The following is a 21429-nucleotide window of genomic DNA, read 5'->3' on the forward strand; positions in this document are numbered from 1 at the left end:
TGAGCGAAATTCTATTGGCAACATAAGTTTTCCAAGAGTGTGGCGGTTTTTCTAACCACGCTAACACAATGGAAGAATCTGGCCAGAGGTATAAATAATGAGTAGGCAAATCTAGTTGGGAGTGGAGTTGATTAACCAGCTTGGAGAGTAGGACGGCTCCACAGAGCTCAAGTCTGGGGAGGCTGACTGTTTGCAGGGGGGCTACCTTACTTTTAGCTGCGAGTATGTATGACGAGAAGGAGTTTTCGTCAATTTGTACTCGGAGGTAGACACAGGCGCAATAAGATTTTTCAGAGGCGTCTGAAAACCCATGTACTTGTACACGGTGAGTAGGGGAGAATTGCACCCAGCGGAGAATAACAATTTCATTGATCGCGGGGAGATTTTCGCGCACAGTGTTCCACTTGTGGAAAGCGCCGGGTTTTACGAGCTCGTCTTATTCGGTTCCTTCCATCCATAGTTGCTGGAGGAGAATTTTGGCGGTAATCATTATTGGCGTTAGCCATCCTGCCGGGTCAAACAATTTCGCTACCGCTGATAATATTTGCCGTTTTGTCCTCGAGTTGGCGGCGGGAACAGGATCGTATGTGTAGGAGAATGAGTCCGTTAGTGCGTTCCATTTTTTGCCTAGAGTTTTAGTAGATCTAGTGTCCTGAAACTGGAGAAAATCAACATCAAGGACCTCGGAGTCTGGGACTGATTCAAAGATTTTTGGGTGATTTGAGGTGACTTTTCGTAGTGGAAAGCCTGCACATTTTAGGGCGTCTTTAACTTGGGTTAGTGAGTTTATAGTGGACTGTATATTATGCCCGCCTGAGAGAATATCGTCCACGTATGTTTCTCGTAGGAGGATATTGCTGGCGAGCGGGAATTCGTCTTGACAATCCTGCGCTAACTGATGAAGCGTACGGATTGCAAGATAGGGAGCGCAATTGACTGTTTTCAGCCTAAAATCTTCTATGGGCTTATTTGGGGACCAACGAAAGACGATTCTTTGGAAGTCTTGATCTTCCTTGTGGACGAGTTGTTTTGAAGGGTTGGGCCAGTGTATAGTACGTCATTGAGGGAGTTTCCAGAGTGGGATATTCTGGAGGCATTGAAGACTACGCTTACTTTTGTTGTTTTGCTGTCGGGTTTTATGACAGCATGGTGCGGTAAATAAAAGGAGAAGTATTTACCGTCTTTGATGACTTCTTGGGTTGAGGTGGGCTCCATATGGTCCATGGTGATGTATTCTTCCAGAACTTCTGAGCACCTTTTGCAGAGGTAAGGTTTTTTTCTCCAAAGTCCTTTCGATTCTGATGTACTGCTGCTGCGCTGCTAGTCGAGAGTGTCCTAGAGCCATGATGTCTGGGAATTCGGGTTTGATGGGTAGTTTCACCACGTATCGTCCGTCTGCCTGCCGGATTGTTGTGCGTCGATACAGGTTCTCGCAGAAGTCCTCTTCACTTGAACGGGGTTGCGTGACAGCTACTTCCTCCTGTTTCCAAAACTTCTTCAGCAGTGAGTTTAACGATTCATCTTGGAGTTTGGTTACCTGGGTGGTAAAGGTGGAGATCCTTTTTCTGGATTGGGCCGCTCAGAATAAATCCAAATATCGTGTTCTGCGCTATGCGACTTCCGCTTATGTTTCGTTGCAGCCCTTGGAGGAGAATTCTGGGGATTAGGTCACCGATTACCATATCTATTTTATTTGGGGTGAAACATTTGGGATCGGCGAGCCTTATAATATAGATAATAATAATAATAATAAGAACATAAAGTAGCAGGTTTGGTAGCTGGCGAGGCCTAGTCTTCGGTCTACTTTTGTGTGCGGCGGGCGGAAAGACCTAGTTTCCGCTCCGCGCTGCCGACAAGATGTTGGTCATGGTCGGTAAGGCCGGGTGTTCCGATCCGTGTTCCCGAAGAGATTCCTTTGTATGTGTGGCAGGCTGTAAGCTCGAGTTTCCGCTCCGCGCTGTGGACAAGCTGTTCATCATGGTCGAAAAGAACGAGTTTTCGATACATGTTCCCGAAGTCATTACTTTGAGTGTGTGGCAGGCGGAAAGCTCTAGTTTCCGCTCCGCGCTCCATGCTTGTATTGTCTTACGCGGTCGCGAAAATATACGGGCTGCAATTTAGTTTGGCATCCCCGGAGTTCCGCATTAAGGTAGCTATGGAACGATAGAGGGAGTTCTCCTGATTGCCGCAGCAGGCCTCTAGTTTTTAAGTTATTTGTTGTTAAAGTTTGTAAATTGAACTAACCTCTCGGCGCTATTTCACACAATAAACACTTTATTTATGTACACACTCCTCAAAATAGTTGCATTAAAACCCCGGCCTGAGATTTCCACTTTAATATACAATTCTTAATTAATTAATTAAGTAAAACGCGTTTATAAATGTCTTCACAAACGTTTGCACATTTCACCAACAAGCAGAAATAACAATGGCTGACAGTAACACAAAATGTATGCTACCATACGTTAAAAAAAATACACAAATAAGTGTGTATAATTAGGAACTATAAGTGTACAATACGTACATATATTGCTCTTATTAAAAATAATAATATTAGGATCGATAGGGCTCTTACTCCTGATCATAACGGTATTATTTTTTTCGGGTGGAAATAATATTTACTGGTGTTATTGTAGTTCAAAGTACACAAATGTAGAAAACGTACATCGTTAATTTGATAAATAATGAAAATTTTTAATAAAAAATCGCGCGATTTTTTATTACAAATTTTCGCCTGCGGCGCTTTTTCCATAAAAATCAGTACTTCGATAAATAATGAAAATTTTTAATAAAAAACCGCCCGATTTTTTATTAAAATTTTCGCCTGCAGCACTTTTTCCATAAAAATCAATACTTCGATAAATAATAAAAATTTTTAATAAAAAATCACGCGATTTTTTATTAAAAATTTTCGCCTGCGGCGCTTTTGCATTAAAAATCAATACTTCGATAAATAATGAAAATTTTTAATAAAAAATGCGCGATTTTTTATTACAAATTTTCGCCTGCGGCGCTTTTTCCATAAAAATCAATACTTGATAAATAATGAAAATTTTTAATAAAAAATGCGCGATTTTTTATTACAAATTTTCGCCTGCGGCGCTTTTTCCATAAAAATCAATACTTGATAAATAATGAAAATTTTTAATAAAAAATCGCGCGATTTTTTATTACAAATTTTCGGCTGCGGCGCTTTTTCCATAAAAATCAATACTTCGATAAATAATGAAACAATTTTTAATAAAAAATGCGCGATTTTTTATTACAAATTTTCGCCTGCGGCGCTTTTTCCATAAAAATCAATACTTCATAAATAATGAAAATTTTTAATAAAAAATCGCGCGATTTTTTATTACAAATTTTCGCCTGCGGCGCTTGTCAGTTTTTTTTTATATATTGGTGGTATTTAACCCCATACCCTCCTTTACTACTAATTCAACGCTGAGCAGGAAAATGGGTACGATAAAAACTATTCTCTTTTATTGTTATTTTCTTAGATGTGGCTGTACTGNCGTATACATATATAAGTGCGTGATAATTATTAAAACTTACTTAATTTACTAAAAATACATCATAAATGTAAAAAATGTTTACATTTCATTGTGCGGGGTTTTAATGTAACTGTTTTGCCGAAGTGTCTACATAAATATAGTGTTTATTGTGTGAAATAGCGCCGAGAGGTTAGTTCAATTTACAAACTTTAACAACAAATAACTTAAAAACTATAAGCCTCCTGCGGCTAAAAGTATATATATTTGCAATCAGGAGAACTCCCCCTACCCCCCCATAGCCACCTTTTTTTTGTACGCGGGGGATGCCAAACTAAAATTTTCCCAATATACGAGGCCGATTACAATTGTACTAAGCAGTCATAGATATTGTGTAATTTATCGTTCCCGGTTAAAGATATTAATTTATTTAGTTACAAAAAAAGCTATTCAGGTATGTCGAAGCAATCATAATGATTGTTACAATCTTGGCATAACCATCGTAAAGCATCATGCATTTCAAAGTTTGATTTACAAATGCTCAACACAACCGTGGCGCAGTCGGGAAAGTATGCGAGTCGACCACGTTTACCTCATAAACTGAACAGAAATACAGTTCACCAGCTGAACGATAAGGTGCAATGTAAGGATTTAAATGTTATTTATTCAAAATCTCAAGTAAGATTTTGTTAATGGCAAATTTATGAGCTTTAAGCGGCTTTTGTACGGTGGGAGATTTAATGTCGAATCCCAAGGCAAATTATTTAATGCGAATAATATAAATTGTTTCTGTACCGACTCGAGTCTGTCAGAGTGCGTTTAATATCTAGGGTTCCATACGACGGACCTGTATTCTAAGATCGGCCTGATAAGGGAGGTGAAGAGAGGTTTAGTGACATAAGGATCTCTGAATTCTTTAGCCCAACGTTTGATGAAAGCCAAGACGCCCTTGGCCCTATTAACACAAGAGTTTACATGGGACTTGAATTCAAGCTTAGGGTCCATGGTTACGCCTAGATCGATGAAATTAGTTACCTGAACATGGGCGTAGCCAGAACGAAATTTAGGGCGGGGCCCATACACAAAAAAAAAAATCAAAACCAATAACTTACTTACTAAAAAATTGTTTATTATAGCTTGAAATTATTGTAACCAATAGAGGTTGTACAAAAAACAAATAAACAGAAGTTCACAAAAGTTGATATAACACTATTCGTCGATTTAAATTGTTAACTTTTTACTGAGCATGTTTATTTTACGTGGAGGAAGCATCGAAAGCCTAACCCCGTCAGTGTGAGACTTTAACCCAAATTAAACTTCCTACCGTCTTGTACCGTTCCCCTCCCGGTACCGCCGTCAAGGATTTCGTCGGGATTATAACACTGTTTGACTGATAACGTTATAGATCTATTCTCTTCTTCTTATTCTTATTTGGCGCTGTAACCGCCAAAGCGATTTTAGCCTACTGACGCCAATTGGAAATGCCAAGTGAAGCTAGAATACTTTCAGAGGTGGGGCATCGGTGTCCATTCGAACGACATTGTCAAGCCAGTTGAGCCGCTGTATTTTAATTCGCCATATACCAGCACGGGCATGATGAGTGACTTATAGTGTGGTTTTCGTACGTCGAGAGAGGACTTTACTCCAGAATTGCCTACTCAGTCCAAAGCAGTACTTGTTGGCAAGAGCGATTCTGCGTTGGATTTCCATGCCGACATTATTATCGGTGTTAATGCTGGTTCCCAAGTAAACGAAATTCTCTACTTTCTCGAAATTGTAACTGTCAGAAGTGACGTGGGTGCCAAGGCGCGAATGTGCTGATTGTTTTTAATGCTGATTGTTTGTTTGATGACAGGAGATACTTCGTCTTGTCCACGTTTACCACCAGACCCATTCGCTTTGCTTCCTTGTCCAACTTGGAAAAGCCAGAACAGACTTCGCGGTTTTTCTTACCGATGAAGTCAGTGTCATCGGCATAAGCCAGCAATTGTACGCTCTTGTAGTAAATTGTTCCTAAGCGGTTCAGTTCTGCAGATCTTATTATCTTCTCCAACATCAGAGTAAAGAAGTCACATGAAAGGAGTCGCCCTGTCTTAAACCCCGTCTGGTGGCGAACGGCAAAAGAGCAGAGCTGGTGGTATTCCTCAACGTCATTTTTCACAGCCGTATGAGTTTTGAGGGGATACCAAATTCAGACATAGCGACATATAGGAAACTCCTTTTAGTGCTGTCGAAAGCGGCTTTAAAGTCGACAAATAGGTGGTGAGTGCCGATCCTTTTCTCGCGGGTCTTTTCCAAGATTTGGCGTACTGTGAATACCTGGTCTATGGTAGACAAAACATTCGATAAGACCTTGCAACCTATGCTTAGGAGGCTGATCCCATGGTAGTTGGCACGCATGGCGGGGTCGCCTTTCTTGTGGATTAGGCAGAGCGCACTAGAATTCCAGTCATCGGGCATGCACCTTATTACATCCTTGCCATCGTAATTAAATAGCTCAGCTGACAGGCCGTCAGCTCAAGCAGCTTTGGGTTGAAAAGTGTTCCCTCCATTATCTGAGTACGTTCTGGACATCGGTCACTAGGTCACCATCGTTGTTCCCACAAGAATCTTGAAACCTTCCGTAAGTCGCTCAACTCTCTGCTAAAAATTTCGGGTGTTTTTTCTGTCGGCCAGCATTTCAAGCATTTTCTCACACTCCTCATCGTACCAGTAATGAGCGGGAAATGTGGTTCCACTGCTCGCGCAAGTCGGTTTGTTGAAGAGTGCTCTCTCACAGCAGGTGTGAGGGTCGAGCGCCGAATCCATTGGCCGTCTGTTTTGATTGCAGCTTTTCGACGTTGAACTTTCCCTGCATTGTTGGGGGTCCTTTTTTTTTGCTTCTCCGCGGTTGGGTCGTATATTGGATGCATCAATATAGTAGTGCGAGTTGATGTTTGGCCCTCGGAGTGTACGTATGTACATCTAAAACATGGAAGCATACCTTCCGTCTATCACAACGTGCTCGATTTGGTTTCCCGTTTTTCGATGTGGAGACATCCATCTAGCTTGATGGATCCTTTTATGCTAGAATCCAGTAATACATACTGCCAAGTTTCGGGCCCGGCGAAGTGGATCACCCTCAGCCCGCCGTTTCTATGTGGAGGCTGATTTTTTCGACACTGGCACCAAAGATCCCTTCGATGCCCACCTTGGCATTTAAATCGCCAAGCACGATTTTTTTACGTGTTGGGGGCAGCGCTAATATGTACGCTCTAAGCTAAGAGAGCCTTGGATGCCTCGTCCTTCTCTTCCATCGGGACATTGGCACATATGAATGAGATGCTGAAGAATCTCGCTTTGATGCGGATTGTGGCTAGACTTTCGTCCACTAGAGTGAACGCCGGTCTCTCTCCCACCACAAATCCAACACCGAAATGCACTCCTTTACGTGGCAACTATAGTAGACGTCGCAAGGCCCCGCTTACCTTCCTCGCCCCGTTGATCGCATTTCGTGGATGGAGGTGATGTCAGCCTTTATTTTCCCTAGGACTTCAACCAGCCGGGCAGAGGCACCATCCCGATTAAGGGTTCGGATATCCCAAGTGCATACCCTAAAATCATATTCCTTCCTATGTTTGCCGTGATTGCCATCAAAAGAAGGGGGTATCATTTGAGGCATGCGTTTTTTTTTTCATTGGCCAGGGCTTTAACGTGGCGGAACTCAAACCCAGCGCACGCGGGTGTTACGCCCTCCCACTTTACCTCGCTCCCAAACTAGCGTTCGGTCGCTACCCAGAGTATTCATGGATATAAATATCCGGACATAGTTAGCTGCGATTTGAACCGTAACCCCACGAATCACTTCTGGCCACTCCCAGGTGAATGGCAGTCAAAAGCTTTGCAGTACTGGGAAACGTACAAAACATAGTGGTGAAAAACGAATATCTCAACTGAACCCTGATGGTTTTTTTAAATTCATAGCTCTACTATAAATTTATTTATAGTTTCCGTTCAATCAATTTTTGCTCATTGTCGACTGCAGCCAGGTTTTTACCCTTTTAAAATGCAGTGCTTTGAAGTTAGAGATAATAACTTGATACAGAACCGGATGATCCACATATCTACTTTTTAAATCAATTTACTAATAATTTTGTTAGCGTTGGGAGTATAATTTGTTATACAGTATATATATAGGAAAAACTTTGAAATTTAGGGGGGGGCCGAATTATCAAGCAAGCACTTCGTGGTACTATTTTTGAATATCTAGGCAAAAATTTGGAAGTTAGGGGGGAGGGGCCCGGCCCCCCAGCTCCTTCCTGACTACGCCCATGTACCTGATCAACACTATGTTCACAAATGCGGTAGCTATATGATTGAAAGGGTCTTCTAGAGGAACACATACATTTACACTTTTTCAAGTTAAATGACATAGAATTTACTTCGCACCATTTAAACACATTACTAAGGTCCACCTCTAATTGTTCCCTGTCTCCTGGAGCACCAATGATCTTAAATAACTTAACATTGTCTGAGTACATTAAGCAAATCGAATAGTTCAAAATATTTGGAAGANTAAATCAATTTACTAATAATTTTGTTAGCGTTGGGAGTATAATTTGTTATACAGTATATATATAGGAAAAACTTTGAAATTTAGGGGGGGGCCGAATTATCAAGCAAGCACTTCGTGGTACTATTTTTGAATATCTAGGCAAAAATTTGGAAGTTAGGGGGGAGGGGCCCGGCCCCCCAGCTCCTTCCTGACTACACCCATGTACCTGATCAACACTATGTTCACAAATGCGGTAGCTATATGATTGAAAGGGTCTTCTAGAGGAACACATACATTTACACTTTTTCAAGTTAAATGACATAGAATTTACTTCGCACCATTTAAACACATTACTAAGGTCCACCTCTAATTGTTCCCTGTCTCCTGGAGCACCAATGATCTTAAATAACTTAACATTGTCTGAGTACATTAAGCAAATCGAATAGTTCAAAATATTTGGAAGATCGTTGATGAATAAAAGAAACAGAAGGGGGCCAAGGTGGCTACCTTGAGGTACACCTGACGTGACATTTTTTAAAGATAACCATCTGTTTCCTGCCAATGAAATAAGAAGAAAGCCAGCGCAGCAGGATTGGAGGGAAACCAATTTTATCAAGTTTGTATATTAGAGTTGAATGAGATACTTTATCAAATGCCTTGCTGAAAACAGTGTAAATGACGTCAGTTTGATAGTTACTTTTGAAACCATTGTTCACATTTGCAGTGCATTCAGGAAGTTTTGATACAGTTGATTTGCCTTTACAAAAGCCGTGTTGTGATACATCTATAACAGGCGTTATGGAATGAGATAGTTCTTCCATAACGATATCTTCAAATACTTTAGGAATGGCACACAGCTTAGCGATACCCCTATAATTCGCAATATTCGACCTACTTACATTTTTACACAGCGGCAGGATATACGACTCCTTCCACAAAGAGGGGAAAACTCCTTGCTTTAGGGAAGCATTGAAGATGTTTGTTAATGGCTTATATAGATAATCTACACAACTTATTAGGACACAGGAGGTAATACCATCCGGACCGCTTAGAAAAGCATTTTTTAAACTATTCAAATCAAGGAGAACATTGGCAGCAGAGATTGAAGGAATACGGATGTGGTCAAACTGTGAGAGTGGAAAAGGATAGCTAGAAGTTTCTTCATTTGGCTCCACAGAATAGTTCGATTCAAAATATTTTGCAAACATATCAGCAATCAAATCATCGTCACTAGAAATGACATCATCTAATTTCGGTGTTGAGGGAAACCCATTTATTTTACGTTTTGAGTTAACAAACTGAATTTTTAAATACTTTAGCTCTGAGTTAAACCATAACGAGTTACGAGGTCTAGTATTTTCTTTAACAAGAGGAATGAGTTTACTGAATATATTATTCAAGATGTTAATAAAGTGTAAGGCACTGGTCTCAACATCCCCATCGTACTCAGGCCAGATTATTTCAGATATAGCTATTTTAAGCTTGTCCTAGTTAGCGTATTTGAAACAATATCGCCGACCTTTCGGCTTTCTAGTTTCAGGACAATAACATGAATCGTAGGATGGTGCCCAGCACAACTCAAGTGGTGGGTTATAAGGGTCTATAGGTATAACTAAAGGATCAAGTGCATTTAGCAGTATTATCAATAAACGCTAAATCAAGACATTTACCTAAGTTGTTGATAACTTAATTAATCTGATATAGACCAAGATCGGAAAGTTCGATAAGATATTGGTTGAGCACATCCCGAAAAGAATTTGGCACTAGAATTCCATCCACCGAATCCCAGGAAACACACGCTATATTGAAATCACCCAACACAACAATCGAATCGGAGGGTTTGACCATCATGGCAAACAAAGAGAGAAATAATGAAGAATGTTTAAAGTAAATCGAAGGGTTAGAGTTAGGTGAAATATAAATTGCATGAAGGAAACACTACTTGAGCGGCACCGTATTCTAACACAGAGGAACTCAGCATCATCTGAACCAGTGAACTCAACTTTTTTAGAGGAAAGTCAGTCTGAACAGCTATTAAAATACCCCCGCCTTTTCTACCCAAGCGATCATTTCTAAATATTTCATACTTATTACACAATATTTCAGTATTAAACACATTGGATGCATTTCATTATTCAGTCTGATCGTTTGGAATACATTTTTTGTTTACTTATTCTTTAGAACGTTCCTGATGATATGTTAACGTATATTTCAAACGCGTTCTGTTTATTCTGGATGTGAAATGGGATTATCTCGAATGTATAAAGAAACGCAGCCATTCGGTTTTAGCCAAGTTTCAGTAAAAACCAAAATTTCATAATTTAAATCAAAAGACTTTAAGTACAGCTCGGTTAATTTTATATTTAGACCTCTAACATTTTGGTAATAAATATTGAAGAAAAAATTACTTATAAGTTGTTTGATCCTGAGGAGGGAATTTGAGCAGTATTTTCATTCCGAGCCGAGGTCCATCAACAATGTTTTGAAAATGGTCGGCGGAAATATCAATTTTAAAGGAAGATATGCTTTTGTATGAAAAATTAAATTTTCTAATAGCTATGTGCCGGGGGTTAAGCTTTGATGTTATATAAGCCTTAACATCTTCTACCGAAGTTTCGCTAGAAAAACGCGAAACAAACACAGATTTATTCGCGGGAACTACGATTAATTCTTTGGGCACCGGAGAAGGTCCACTTTGAGAAGTAAGTTAGTTTTTGCTGCAGCCCTTATAGTGACACCTGTGGAAGATGTAGCTTGAGATAACTCAACACACGGAGAATTAAAACTTATTAATTCCTTATTTAAGCCGGGAGTAGGCAAAGAATCAATTGGCAGAGTGTTATACTAAGTTCACATATAAGTAGATTATCCTCATTTTCGAGCTTAACACCCTAATCTGTAATTATAACAAGAGATTAGCCGTATAAAATTCGTCCCTTGTTAATCTGTAATTATAAAATAATCTCAGATTTAACCGATAACTTTTCGGTGTCCATCCTAGTTTTATCGATTGTTTTTGCGAAAGAGAGGAGAAATGCCAAATGTAAAAGTAAACAAAAATGTACGCTAGCAAGTAAAAGAGGTTTGTAAAGGTATTTTTAATAAAATGTTAAGTTAAAATATATTTATATTGCTTATTATAGCAGAAAAACGTGATCACGGTGGCACAGAGAAGAAACATAAATTTTCCTTGAGATGTGGGAATAACAAGCACAACAAATTTGACGGCTAATAATCTGAGATTTGCCTGTGTAAACGGGGTGATTAAGAAACTAGCTTTGATTGAGATAATATTGATATGTGAACATAGTTATAATGTCTAAAGCAATGGGATTAAGAACTATGCTGTCTCCTCCATGCATCCGCTTTTTGAAGCTTGTTTAAGCTCAGGCACAGAAGTCTAGGTATTGTAAGTTCAAGGGTTAGAAACCGTGCTGAACTTAAAAGTTTTAAAGCCACTGAGCCAAAAAGCTTAAAAGCATAAAAGCAAGCCAAAATCAGCTGTTTGCAGAAAAATTATTTAATCGATGATAAGCAAAATGTAGGATAAATCGCGGAAGATGGGAAAATGCACTTTCACGCAAAACAACAATAATGCACCAAAAGAGGCAAATATGCAAAAGGAATGACAAGAATAATAATTTTTAATCCACGCATTTTATGTCTAAAATGCAAGAATTTCTTGGAGCTTGGCTTCAAAGAGCTTTTTCCAGTATAAATTACACAAATTAGAACTGCTTAGCACTTAGATAAACAAAATAACTTCAGAAATTCTTTCAAATTAATGTTTAAGCGACCGCACAGTACCAACGTATTGGATTAATTGTATCATAAAATAATGAATATAAATGAAAAAATAATAACCGAACACAATGAAAGAATTTCATGTATTTACTTTGGTTTTCTGATAATTTTCGGCATTTTTGATTGTATTTTAGCCAAGAGTGATAGAAACAAGATGGCGGGGTGTTAGGGAAAATACCTCGAAACAAAAATTGTTTCGCAAAATTCTGTTTGATCTGTCAAACAGTCACTTTACGCACCTATTTACACCAATAAAAGCCTCGCAAACTTACAAGTTTTACACAGTTTTAGACTTTACGAGTTTAAGGGAATCCCCTAACAGTGGCTACACACGACGAACATATCCGCGCACATGCTCGGCTTGCGGTGCATGTTCGTCGTTTGTAGGGCAGTTCACGAGCATGCTCCCAAAAAATAAAACAAATTTGATTTTCAGCGAGCATGCTCGTCGTTTGTAGCGTGGTTTGCGAGCATCGCATTGGAAACAAAAACAACAACCTCATTTTGTGTTGATGCTTGCAGTGTGCACATCTTGGCTAAATGCGTCCAAGCCATGTGCTTTAATTGAATTTTGATAAATGAGGTTAAATTACTATATGTATATGTATGTACATTAGGGTGGTCCAAAAAAAAGTAAAGTCGGAAATTTAATGCTCTCACCCCCTAGGATTGTTCTATACCGAAAAAAATATACCCCTGTTTTTTTATTTTAAAATCAAAATTTATTTAGAGGTCGCTCAAAGCGCTCAAAGTTTCCCATGTATTTTGTATGGGAAAAAAAAGACTTTTCGTAGAAATAGCATAGAATCCATGGAAATCAAAATTTTTCAATCTGAAAACTCTTCAGAAGACTTGAGAGAATAATGACCAATTGTTTATTTAAACATTTTTTAATGTTAACTATATTTTAAGGGTCTCCGAAATATCCAAGAAAAAATCAAATATACAAACAGAAATATACAACAGAAAAAAAGAAAAAATAGTTTAAATTAAAAAACGTTTAAATAAACAATTGGGCGTTATTCTCTGAAGTCTTCTGAAGAGAAGCAGAGTTTTTAGATTGAAAAATTTTGATTTCCATGGATTCTATGCCATTTCTACGAAAAGTCTTTTTTTCCCCATACAAAATACATGGGAAATTTGAGCGCTTTGAGCGACCTCTAAATATATTTTGATTTTAAAATAAAAAAAAAAACAGGGGTATATTTTTTTCGGTATAGAACAATCCTAGGGGGTGAGAGCATTAAATTTCCGACTTTACTTTTCTCCCATACATTTTTCGACCACCCTAATGTACATACATACAAGTAAAATATAAATAAATTTAAGTAACACATACATAAAAAACCGAAGTCATAAGTATTTCAATTGCATCATCCACGTCTTTCCTTTCCATGTTTACGCTTTGAGTACAAAATCACTTATGAGCCGCTCACCGTCTGTAGCAAACGACAGCGAGCATGTTGGCGCACATGTGCGCGGATACGTTCGTCGTGTGTAGCCAGTGTAATGCAGTAGTATGGAGGTGCGCAAACTACTTCAACTTAAGACGTCTGCACACGAGTCGTATGGCTTTAGACGCGTATTAGATGCTACATACGACAGGTGTACGCTTTGATGCCGCACATGTGCATTTAAATGGAGGGTTGCATACAAGTCGTCAGCTTCACGAATTCGTCAAAGCAAACTAGACGCAAATCACATAGCGTACAGCAGAATTGGTAGCTAGGCGTACGTTGGCTTCACAGTATACCAGTAGAAAAGGTTTTGTTGTGTTGTGGCTGTTATTTTGGTCCACATCAGGGATGAAAAAGTAGGTACATTGTATCTTTTCTGACGTTTGTTGACTTAAAGGCACATTAGGTACAATCATCTTTTGATTTGATGCATTTTTAGTTTTTCCTCTTTTTCCTTTGTCGTGCTAATATATTTACTTGTAGACACGGGAGAAGCTTCGCTTTCATTTTGAAGAATAAACAATTGTAAAGAAAAGTGGCCAAAAGGAAGAAATTGAAAAAGTCATATTATGTATTATCTTAAATATTTTACATTATATTTAGAGCAGCCACTACGAGAACTTAACGCTTTACTTAGCTATCCTCAAATTCGTAATTCTTTTCTATTTATTTTAACGCTTATTTTCACTAATACCTTGTTCTGACCGACATTGAAAACATGTTTACTTTGCTAAAACGGGTTTTCGAAGTAAAACTTGTGTTTTCGGCCATGTAAAATCTGTCAAACGAAAACCAATTTTCGCTGAAAACTACTTGAAAACTCACGTTCTACTCATTCCAATCGGTGTCTTCACTAGTTTTTTTCGATTTTATATTTCATATTTTTTTGTATTAACCATTTTGGATGTATTGTTAATTGGCTGGCCAAAGTAAAATAATAATGAAAGTTTAAGGTTCTAAATGAAAAGAAAATGAAGGAAAAGTGTTTGGGTTTTGTTTTTGTGTAGCAAAACTGTAAAGATGTAAGAAATGTCAACGCAAATACTAACAGCCGGTGTGAACAGCCTTCAGCCCAGAATCCCACAACTCGTTTCCAAAGGGTTTTCGTTGTCGGTCAGAACATGGTAAAAGTCAAATTCAATGGCATTTGCGGTCAAATGAGTGAAAAAAATTGTCCAATGGGACTCAAAAATGGTCTCTTGATTGATTTAGATCAGAATAGGCCTTCAGGCGTATACATGCGCTGCTAAAGCGGCTATTTGTAAGTTTTTGGCCCATATCATGGATAAAGGTAGGGATAAAGGAAAGAAAGTTGTGTCAAAATATGTCGAAAAATTTTGTTGTCAAAATATGACATAATGAAAACCAGCCTTCATTCGCCCATACAGTTTAGTGTCTAGGATGTCTTCAAATTTGATATTTTCTTTAGATGAGAACTATAGCTATTTGATCCATATTCGCTTTTTCATTTCTGGAAATAAATATATTTAAAATACTTTCGAAGTTACTTTCGGCAATTTGATTATTTTCTCTAGACTTGCTGCACCTATCAAAAGGAATCGGATAAATTGGCAGACTTTTCCTGTTGTTTTATAAAAAGCTGGATAAAGAAGTTTACTTCGCAAAGTGTGTTTTTTGCCTTTTTCGCAAATATTTTTCAGTAGTCAAAATTAGACAAAAACAACGCTTCTCCGATTCCCATTAGACTATAGTCTATAGATATAGGCTCGGTTAAAAAAGACGTTATCCTGTTTAAAGCACATCTATCTTTTGTATTCGTGTTTTAAATAAAATTCATAAAAAAAACACAAATGAATGGTGTAGCTTTTTTTATGTACAATCTGTCTCATTTAGGTACATTTATTTTATGATATTAGGTACAATCTGAAACTTCCATTTTTCATCCCTGGTGCCCATAAAGCACTTAAGGGTTGCGAGCGACTGTTTCCCCGCATTCAGGGTGCTTGTGCAGCAAAATAACGCAGTAAAAAATTTTAACATCGTTTAAATGGCGAGAGAAATATTGTTATGACCTTTATAAGTAAACATGAATGTAATAAAATATTGTATACTTCAATTCAACTACAGTATATTTTGCTTAGCTGCACATCCTTCTTTGCACGAAAAACTTGTGCACTTAACCGAAAAAGGCACTTAAGCGAATTTTCTTTACTACTTCAATGAGGAAGTTATCCAAGTCCCTATGAAAGCAAATAATGGAGAAGCACTTACCACGNTAGGGCCAGTGCAGGTAAATGTAATACTTTCTTTGATAATTGATACTAGTCGCATATTTTTTAAGGCAGGTATGCTAAATGCATCTATCGGAGCAGTTTCCTTATAAATGTTAAAAAGAATGCCTCTGATGCGCATTTTGGGGTAGGTATCTTAAATGTGCACTTAAGCATAGAGGCAGCAAAGCAAAATATACTGTAATTAGCGTGATTTCTGAAATTAAAGGGATCTTAAAAATATTTGTAATGAAATATGTACTTTATGGGCCGGTTATTAAATGTCTGGTTATCAGTATTTGCCGGTTAAACATCATTATCGAAGTTTTCAACATCATGCTTATAATATGTGGTCGATAAATCAGTCGTTGTATTTAACCGGACCTTCTTCCTCCGATTTGTGCTAATCATACATTGAGTTCCTATGAGTTATATGGAGACTATGTTATATGCTAACATATATTCCGACTTACTTCAAATAACTGGTGTATTAATTACTTTCATCTACATTGCTTTTAATGTATGTTATCACGAGTAGTTCCATTCTCCTTCAATTGTCTCTGGCAGACTATACACGTTAAAACTTTACAATTTCTACCCTATTATAGTTTTATATGTTAATAAAATGGGATCAATTACTGAAGAATATATAAAATCCCATCAAATTATAGTACTGAATGCTTAGCCAACAATTATTTAAATCAAATGATCAATAGTGAACGCACTCGGACCGAATTTTGGAACACGATATGAAATCATATATGTAATACTTCCAAGGTTCATAGAATACAGGATTTAGACATCAGCCATGGCCGCCATCTTTATGACGTTGGTTGGTTGTAGTGCTACCATAAGCTATCTCTCAGGAATCAATTTTCGCATAAAAGCGCCATTTTGGTGCACTTCTCTGGACAACATAATTCAATAATACAAGGTTCGATAAACTGACAGTTGTCTCTCTCGCACCGCTCCCTTAGCATTGGCACCGTGTTCCTTCTTTGCAAATTTACATGGAAACAGTGTAGCTTTGGTGGGAAATAGAAGTATAAGCTTTTGCGCAATATGTTTATTTGTATATGCAAATGAAGCGCATTTAACTGATGAATACATAAATTGTTTTTAAATTGGATGATTATCTTATTTTAATTTTGAGTCATTTTGCAGTTTTTATACAGCTAAATAGCACATAAGTTACGTAATCNGCAAATGAAGCGCATTTAACTGATGAATACATAAATTGTTTTTAAATTGGGTGATTATCTTATTTTAATTTGGAGTCATTTTGCAGTTTTTATACAGCTAAATAGCACATAAGTTACGTAATCCACGTAAATATATCAATATTACGTTCAACATTTCGTTTAAAATGCCAGATTTCCTGCAAATACATTAGAATTTACAAAAGGAATTTCACTACTAATTGCCTACTTTGCGTACTTTCCTATTACCATTTTCGCACCAAGAGATTTCATTCTTCCCCTTTCTCCGTCCTTCGTAAATGAAACCTTTTGTAAGGTAGTGTCAAACCGCAGCTGTCAATAATTATCTAACCTTGTGTTTCCCGAAAGATTTATGTTTAAGTAAGCCAGACCTGGGCATTCGTTGGCATCCAAGCCGCAGCTGCGGTTTATTCGGTTATATGGAAGACCTATTCTACAAGCATGTTTTCCTAGCGGCCAATGACCGGTGATAGTCGCTACAATTCTAAATACTTCTACCCTTGACCTACTTAGCAGTTCTGCTGTTCTTTTCCTGCTAAAGTCGGGCCAAAGCTCTCGTGCTATCTTGCAAGTCTGAATCTCTGACCACCTCCTCCTTGCCAGTTTCAGAAGGTGCAAGTGAATTTCCGTTTGTATTTGTCTGAGGGGATAACCCAGTATCACCATCATCCAAACAAGCTCCCGCCTTGACCAGTTCGTCGGCTCTCTCGTTGCCTTCTATATACCTATGGCCGGGAACCCAGACAAGAGAGATGGACATTGACTGAGACGCCGAGCGTAACTCCATCTTGCATTCCTTGACTAGCTTGGACTTGGTTACAGTAGATGATACAGCCACGAGTGCTGCCTGGCTATCTGAGTAAATAGCCGCTCTTTCTTTCCTGGTAGCGCTCTTCCTTAGTATTCTAGAGGCTTCACAAATGCCCAGAACTTCAGCCTGAAATATGCTAGCATGGTTTTCCAGCCGGAGGGACCGATTGACACCAAGCTCTTCGGAATATATCCCTGTCCCTACACCGTCGTCCATCTTGAATCGGGCAGTGTAGATACAGATGGCTTCCCTATTGGCAGCTTGGCCCCTTCTCCATTCCCTTCTGGATGGAAACCGCACCTGTACATTCAAGCCAAAATCGAGGGTTGATTCCATATAGTCCGTGGTTCTATTTCCTAACGAAGTAAGGCCTAACAGTGAGCTATGCCCAAAGGTTCTCGATCCCCACAGCCCAGACTCTCTGAGTCTTAATGCTGAGTACATCGTGGCTTCCTTTAGGCATAGATCAATGGGCATCATATTGAGGATTACATTCAGTGCTTCTGAAGGGCAGGATTTTAGTGCCCCAGTTGTCCCCAAGCATGCCGCTCTTTGTAAGATATTTAGTTTGCTGACATTGTATTGTTTGTCTGAGGCTGGCCTAGTATGGCGCCGTAGGTTAGGACCGGCCTTATGATAGCGGTGTACATTCACATCAAAAGTTTCGGTTTCAAACCCCAGTTTCTATTGAAAATCCGTTTACAAGTATAGTAAGCGATGTAGGCCCTCTCTTTACGTTTCTCAACGTTAAGTTTCCAGTTCAGTTTGGTATCTAGAATTATTCCCAGATATTTGGCGTTGGACGATAGGGGGATTGTCTTTCCGCCTATGGATGGAAGTCTAAATTGGGGTATCTTATTCTTATTAGTAAACAGTAACAACTCAGTATTGCCTGGATTTACGTTAAAGCGCTGCCTTTAGCCCACGGGTGTAGTGTACCCAACGATTTTCCTAGAATTTCACTTACAGTGGGGAGAAAAGGTTCTGTGACAGCCATCACTACATCGTCAGCATACGCCACTACTTTAACTCTACCTCTGTTGAGTTCTAACAGCATTCTGTTTAGTGCTACAACCCACAACAGTGGGGAGAGTACACCACCCAAGGGAGTACCTCTACGCGCATATATAGCTATTAGACTATCTCCGCTTTTCACCTGAATAATTCTGCTTTCCAGCATGGAGCGTACCCAGCCAACCACACCGCCGTCAACACCAACCCCCATGAGTGATTCCGTCGATTCTTCTTTGAGTAAGCATGTTGTGCTGTTGATAGGGATTTTTCCCCCAAGAACGATCTTATATATATATCTATTCGCCTTTCCAATGCTTTAAGAACAAAAGAAGTTAGGCTCAGAGGTCTAAAGTCTTTCGCTGTTTCGTGGTTCTTCCTACCGGGCTTTGGGATGATCACTACTTTGACACGTCTCCAGCTCTGGGGGACATAGTTCATACTAATACAAGCTCTATAGAGGGTTTCAAGTAGCGGTGCTATGTGCTCCTTTACATTCTGTAATATGGCCGGTATTATACCATCTAGGCCTGGATATTTAAAGGGATACTTATTGCATAGATGATCTTTTCTGTGCTTATTATTGTTTCAAGTTCTCTATTGGGTATGTATGTGGGTTCTGTTCCATCTGAAGCTGCTGCATTCTGTTCACAGCCTGGAAAATGCAATTGAACTAGTGTTTTTAAAGACTCATCCGTGGAGTTTGTCCATACGTCATTTATATCTTTAATAAATGATAGGTTGGTGTGCTCCTTTTAGAGGATCTTCCTTAGCCTAGCCGAANGATACTTATTGCATAGATGATCTTTTCTGTGCTTATTATTGTTTCAAGTTCTCTATTGGGTATGTATGTGGGTTCTGTTCCATCTGAAGCTGCTGCATTCTGTTCACAGCCTGGAAAATGCAATTGCTCTGNACATTTTCTATCGAGGAACAGTAGGTTTGCCAGGACTTGGCCTTTGCTATTCTTAGTTCCTTTTTATATGATTTTAACGCACTTTTGTAGGGCACCCAATTCAAGGACCTAAAGCACTTCTTAAAAAGTTTTCTAACGCTATTTCTAAGAGTTCTAAACTCCCCATTCCACCATGGCGGGGATTTTTTTCATGACACTCAGTGGGGTTGATCTTTCATAGGCTTTAGTCATCGCCCCCTCTAAGTTGCTTACGATTCATTCTATCTCATCAATTGAGGAAATATTTTCTACTAGATTAACTTTAGTTAGTTTTCGCGTCAAAATTCTATTGTATTTCTCCAAATTGGTTCTACGTGGGTTCCTGTATTTAGATGGGGTGTAGTATATTCCACGTAGATTAAAGAGTATCCAGCAGTGATAAGACATTGTTTAGTAAATAGTGTAGAAGTGGCTCACCTCGCTCGTTTTCTATTGTGCTGCCCCAAACTGGATGCTTGGCATTTGCATCACATCCGATGACAATGGCTCGTCTGGGGTTCCGGTCTACCATTGTTTTGATTTCCGGTGGCGGACTGTCTCGGTCATGATAAGACGACACTAACAAGACGTCCTGTTGTCCTGCCGTCTCCACCTTAGCTACTGTTGTGTCTGCTGTGTTGAAATTAGAGCAAAGAAATGCATTTATACCCTTCTTGATAAGAATACACACCCGTGGTTTACCAGCCTCGCTCTTTTAGAAGAGATTGTAATTGTTGATATTAAGGCCCATTACTACGTCGTTCCTGACCCAGGGCTCTTGTATTAGGCTAATGTCGATGTCCTTCTCGCTGAGAAGTACGACTAGACTATCTGTAGCACACTTCGAGTGCTGCAGATTTATTTGAACTATCTTACTGATCCGGTTCATCGCTTAGTTTCACTCCCATAAGGAGTTCGCCTGCACTGTCGACACCTGGATCCTCTTCTACTGCGCTGACTTCACCAAGGAATATACTTACCTTAGTTTTCCTAATGCCGAACCGAATGTTATAGTCGGCCTCTGTTAGGGCCTCCAAGCATTCAGAGCAAATAACAACGAGAATTGGCTTGTTTTGGGCTTTCTGGGCTCTTAAACTTTGATGAACTCCCACTCGTCTATTGCTGGTATGATTTTATTATGCAGCTTTATACACCGCAGCAACTTTTCGCCTGGTTTGGCTATCTGAGGTAACCAAATGCGCGCACGGCGCCTTCTAGGGATGTACTTGGCTGGTATGAGCTTGAGATTCAAGCCCTCGAATGCGTCGCTAATCTTTGCTACACATCCAGCGAGGAAATCCAAGGAGAACTGGTCCGCGTATTTGATGACCCGGTATCCCCTCAGGGGTTCCGATGGATCAAACTCTGGATGAGGACCTTCGGGGTTGTCGATTACGTAGTCCATTACGAGACTCGACAGCCTCACATCGATCTCCACCCACTTTTGCTGCACTGCTAGCGGCGTTCTGCTAGCTTCCTCGATAAACGAAGTCTGAAGATGGTATCTTGCAACGTCGCTGAAATAGCGCTTCTTGGTGGATGTTGGGGTCAGCTCCGTTTCCACTCTCGTTTTGAGATCGATTTCTTTTTTGGGCTTCGCTAGCTCCCATGGTGGCAGTACGTTCCGTTTGGAATTTCTCATACTCTTCCACCATGGCCATATATCTGAGCTTATCTTCCTCATCGTGCTCGTCTACACGTCCGGCTGCTGCAATCCTCTCGATTTTGTCAAGCATATACAGAGCCTTCTGGTACCTTTGCTTCTTGAACGCGTTTGAGGGTTTCTTATGCTTTTGCAGCTGGGTTCTGCTGATACCGGCCGCGTGATTTCTACATGTTGGTTTTTCTTCCGGTGTACTATGGCTGGCACTACCGGTACTAAAATTGTCTAATTGCAAAACGTCGGTACTATGGCTGGCAGCTTCCGTTTTGCTGCTGC

The 21429-nt window shown here is 39.3% G+C and overlaps 1 protein-coding gene across 1 annotated transcript; it reads right to left on the reverse strand.

Annotated features, from left to right (window-relative positions):
* Window positions 1-20580: 20580 nt before the first annotated feature.
* LOC108360522 (uncharacterized) lies at window positions 20581-20895 on the reverse strand. Its single transcript, XM_017612843.1, has one exon. The coding sequence runs from the start codon at window positions 20893-20895 to the stop codon at window positions 20581-20583; it is 315 nt and encodes a 104-aa protein (XP_017468332.1).
* Between the last annotated feature and the right edge of the window lie 534 nt (window positions 20896-21429).

Source organism: Rhagoletis zephyria, unplaced genomic scaffold, assembly GCF_001687245.7.
Source record: "Rhagoletis zephyria isolate East Lansing unplaced genomic scaffold, Rhagoletis_zephyria_1.1 Rzeph_scaffold_00582, whole genome shotgun sequence".
Classification (NCBI taxonomy): domain Eukaryota; kingdom Metazoa; phylum Arthropoda; class Insecta; order Diptera; family Tephritidae; genus Rhagoletis; species Rhagoletis zephyria.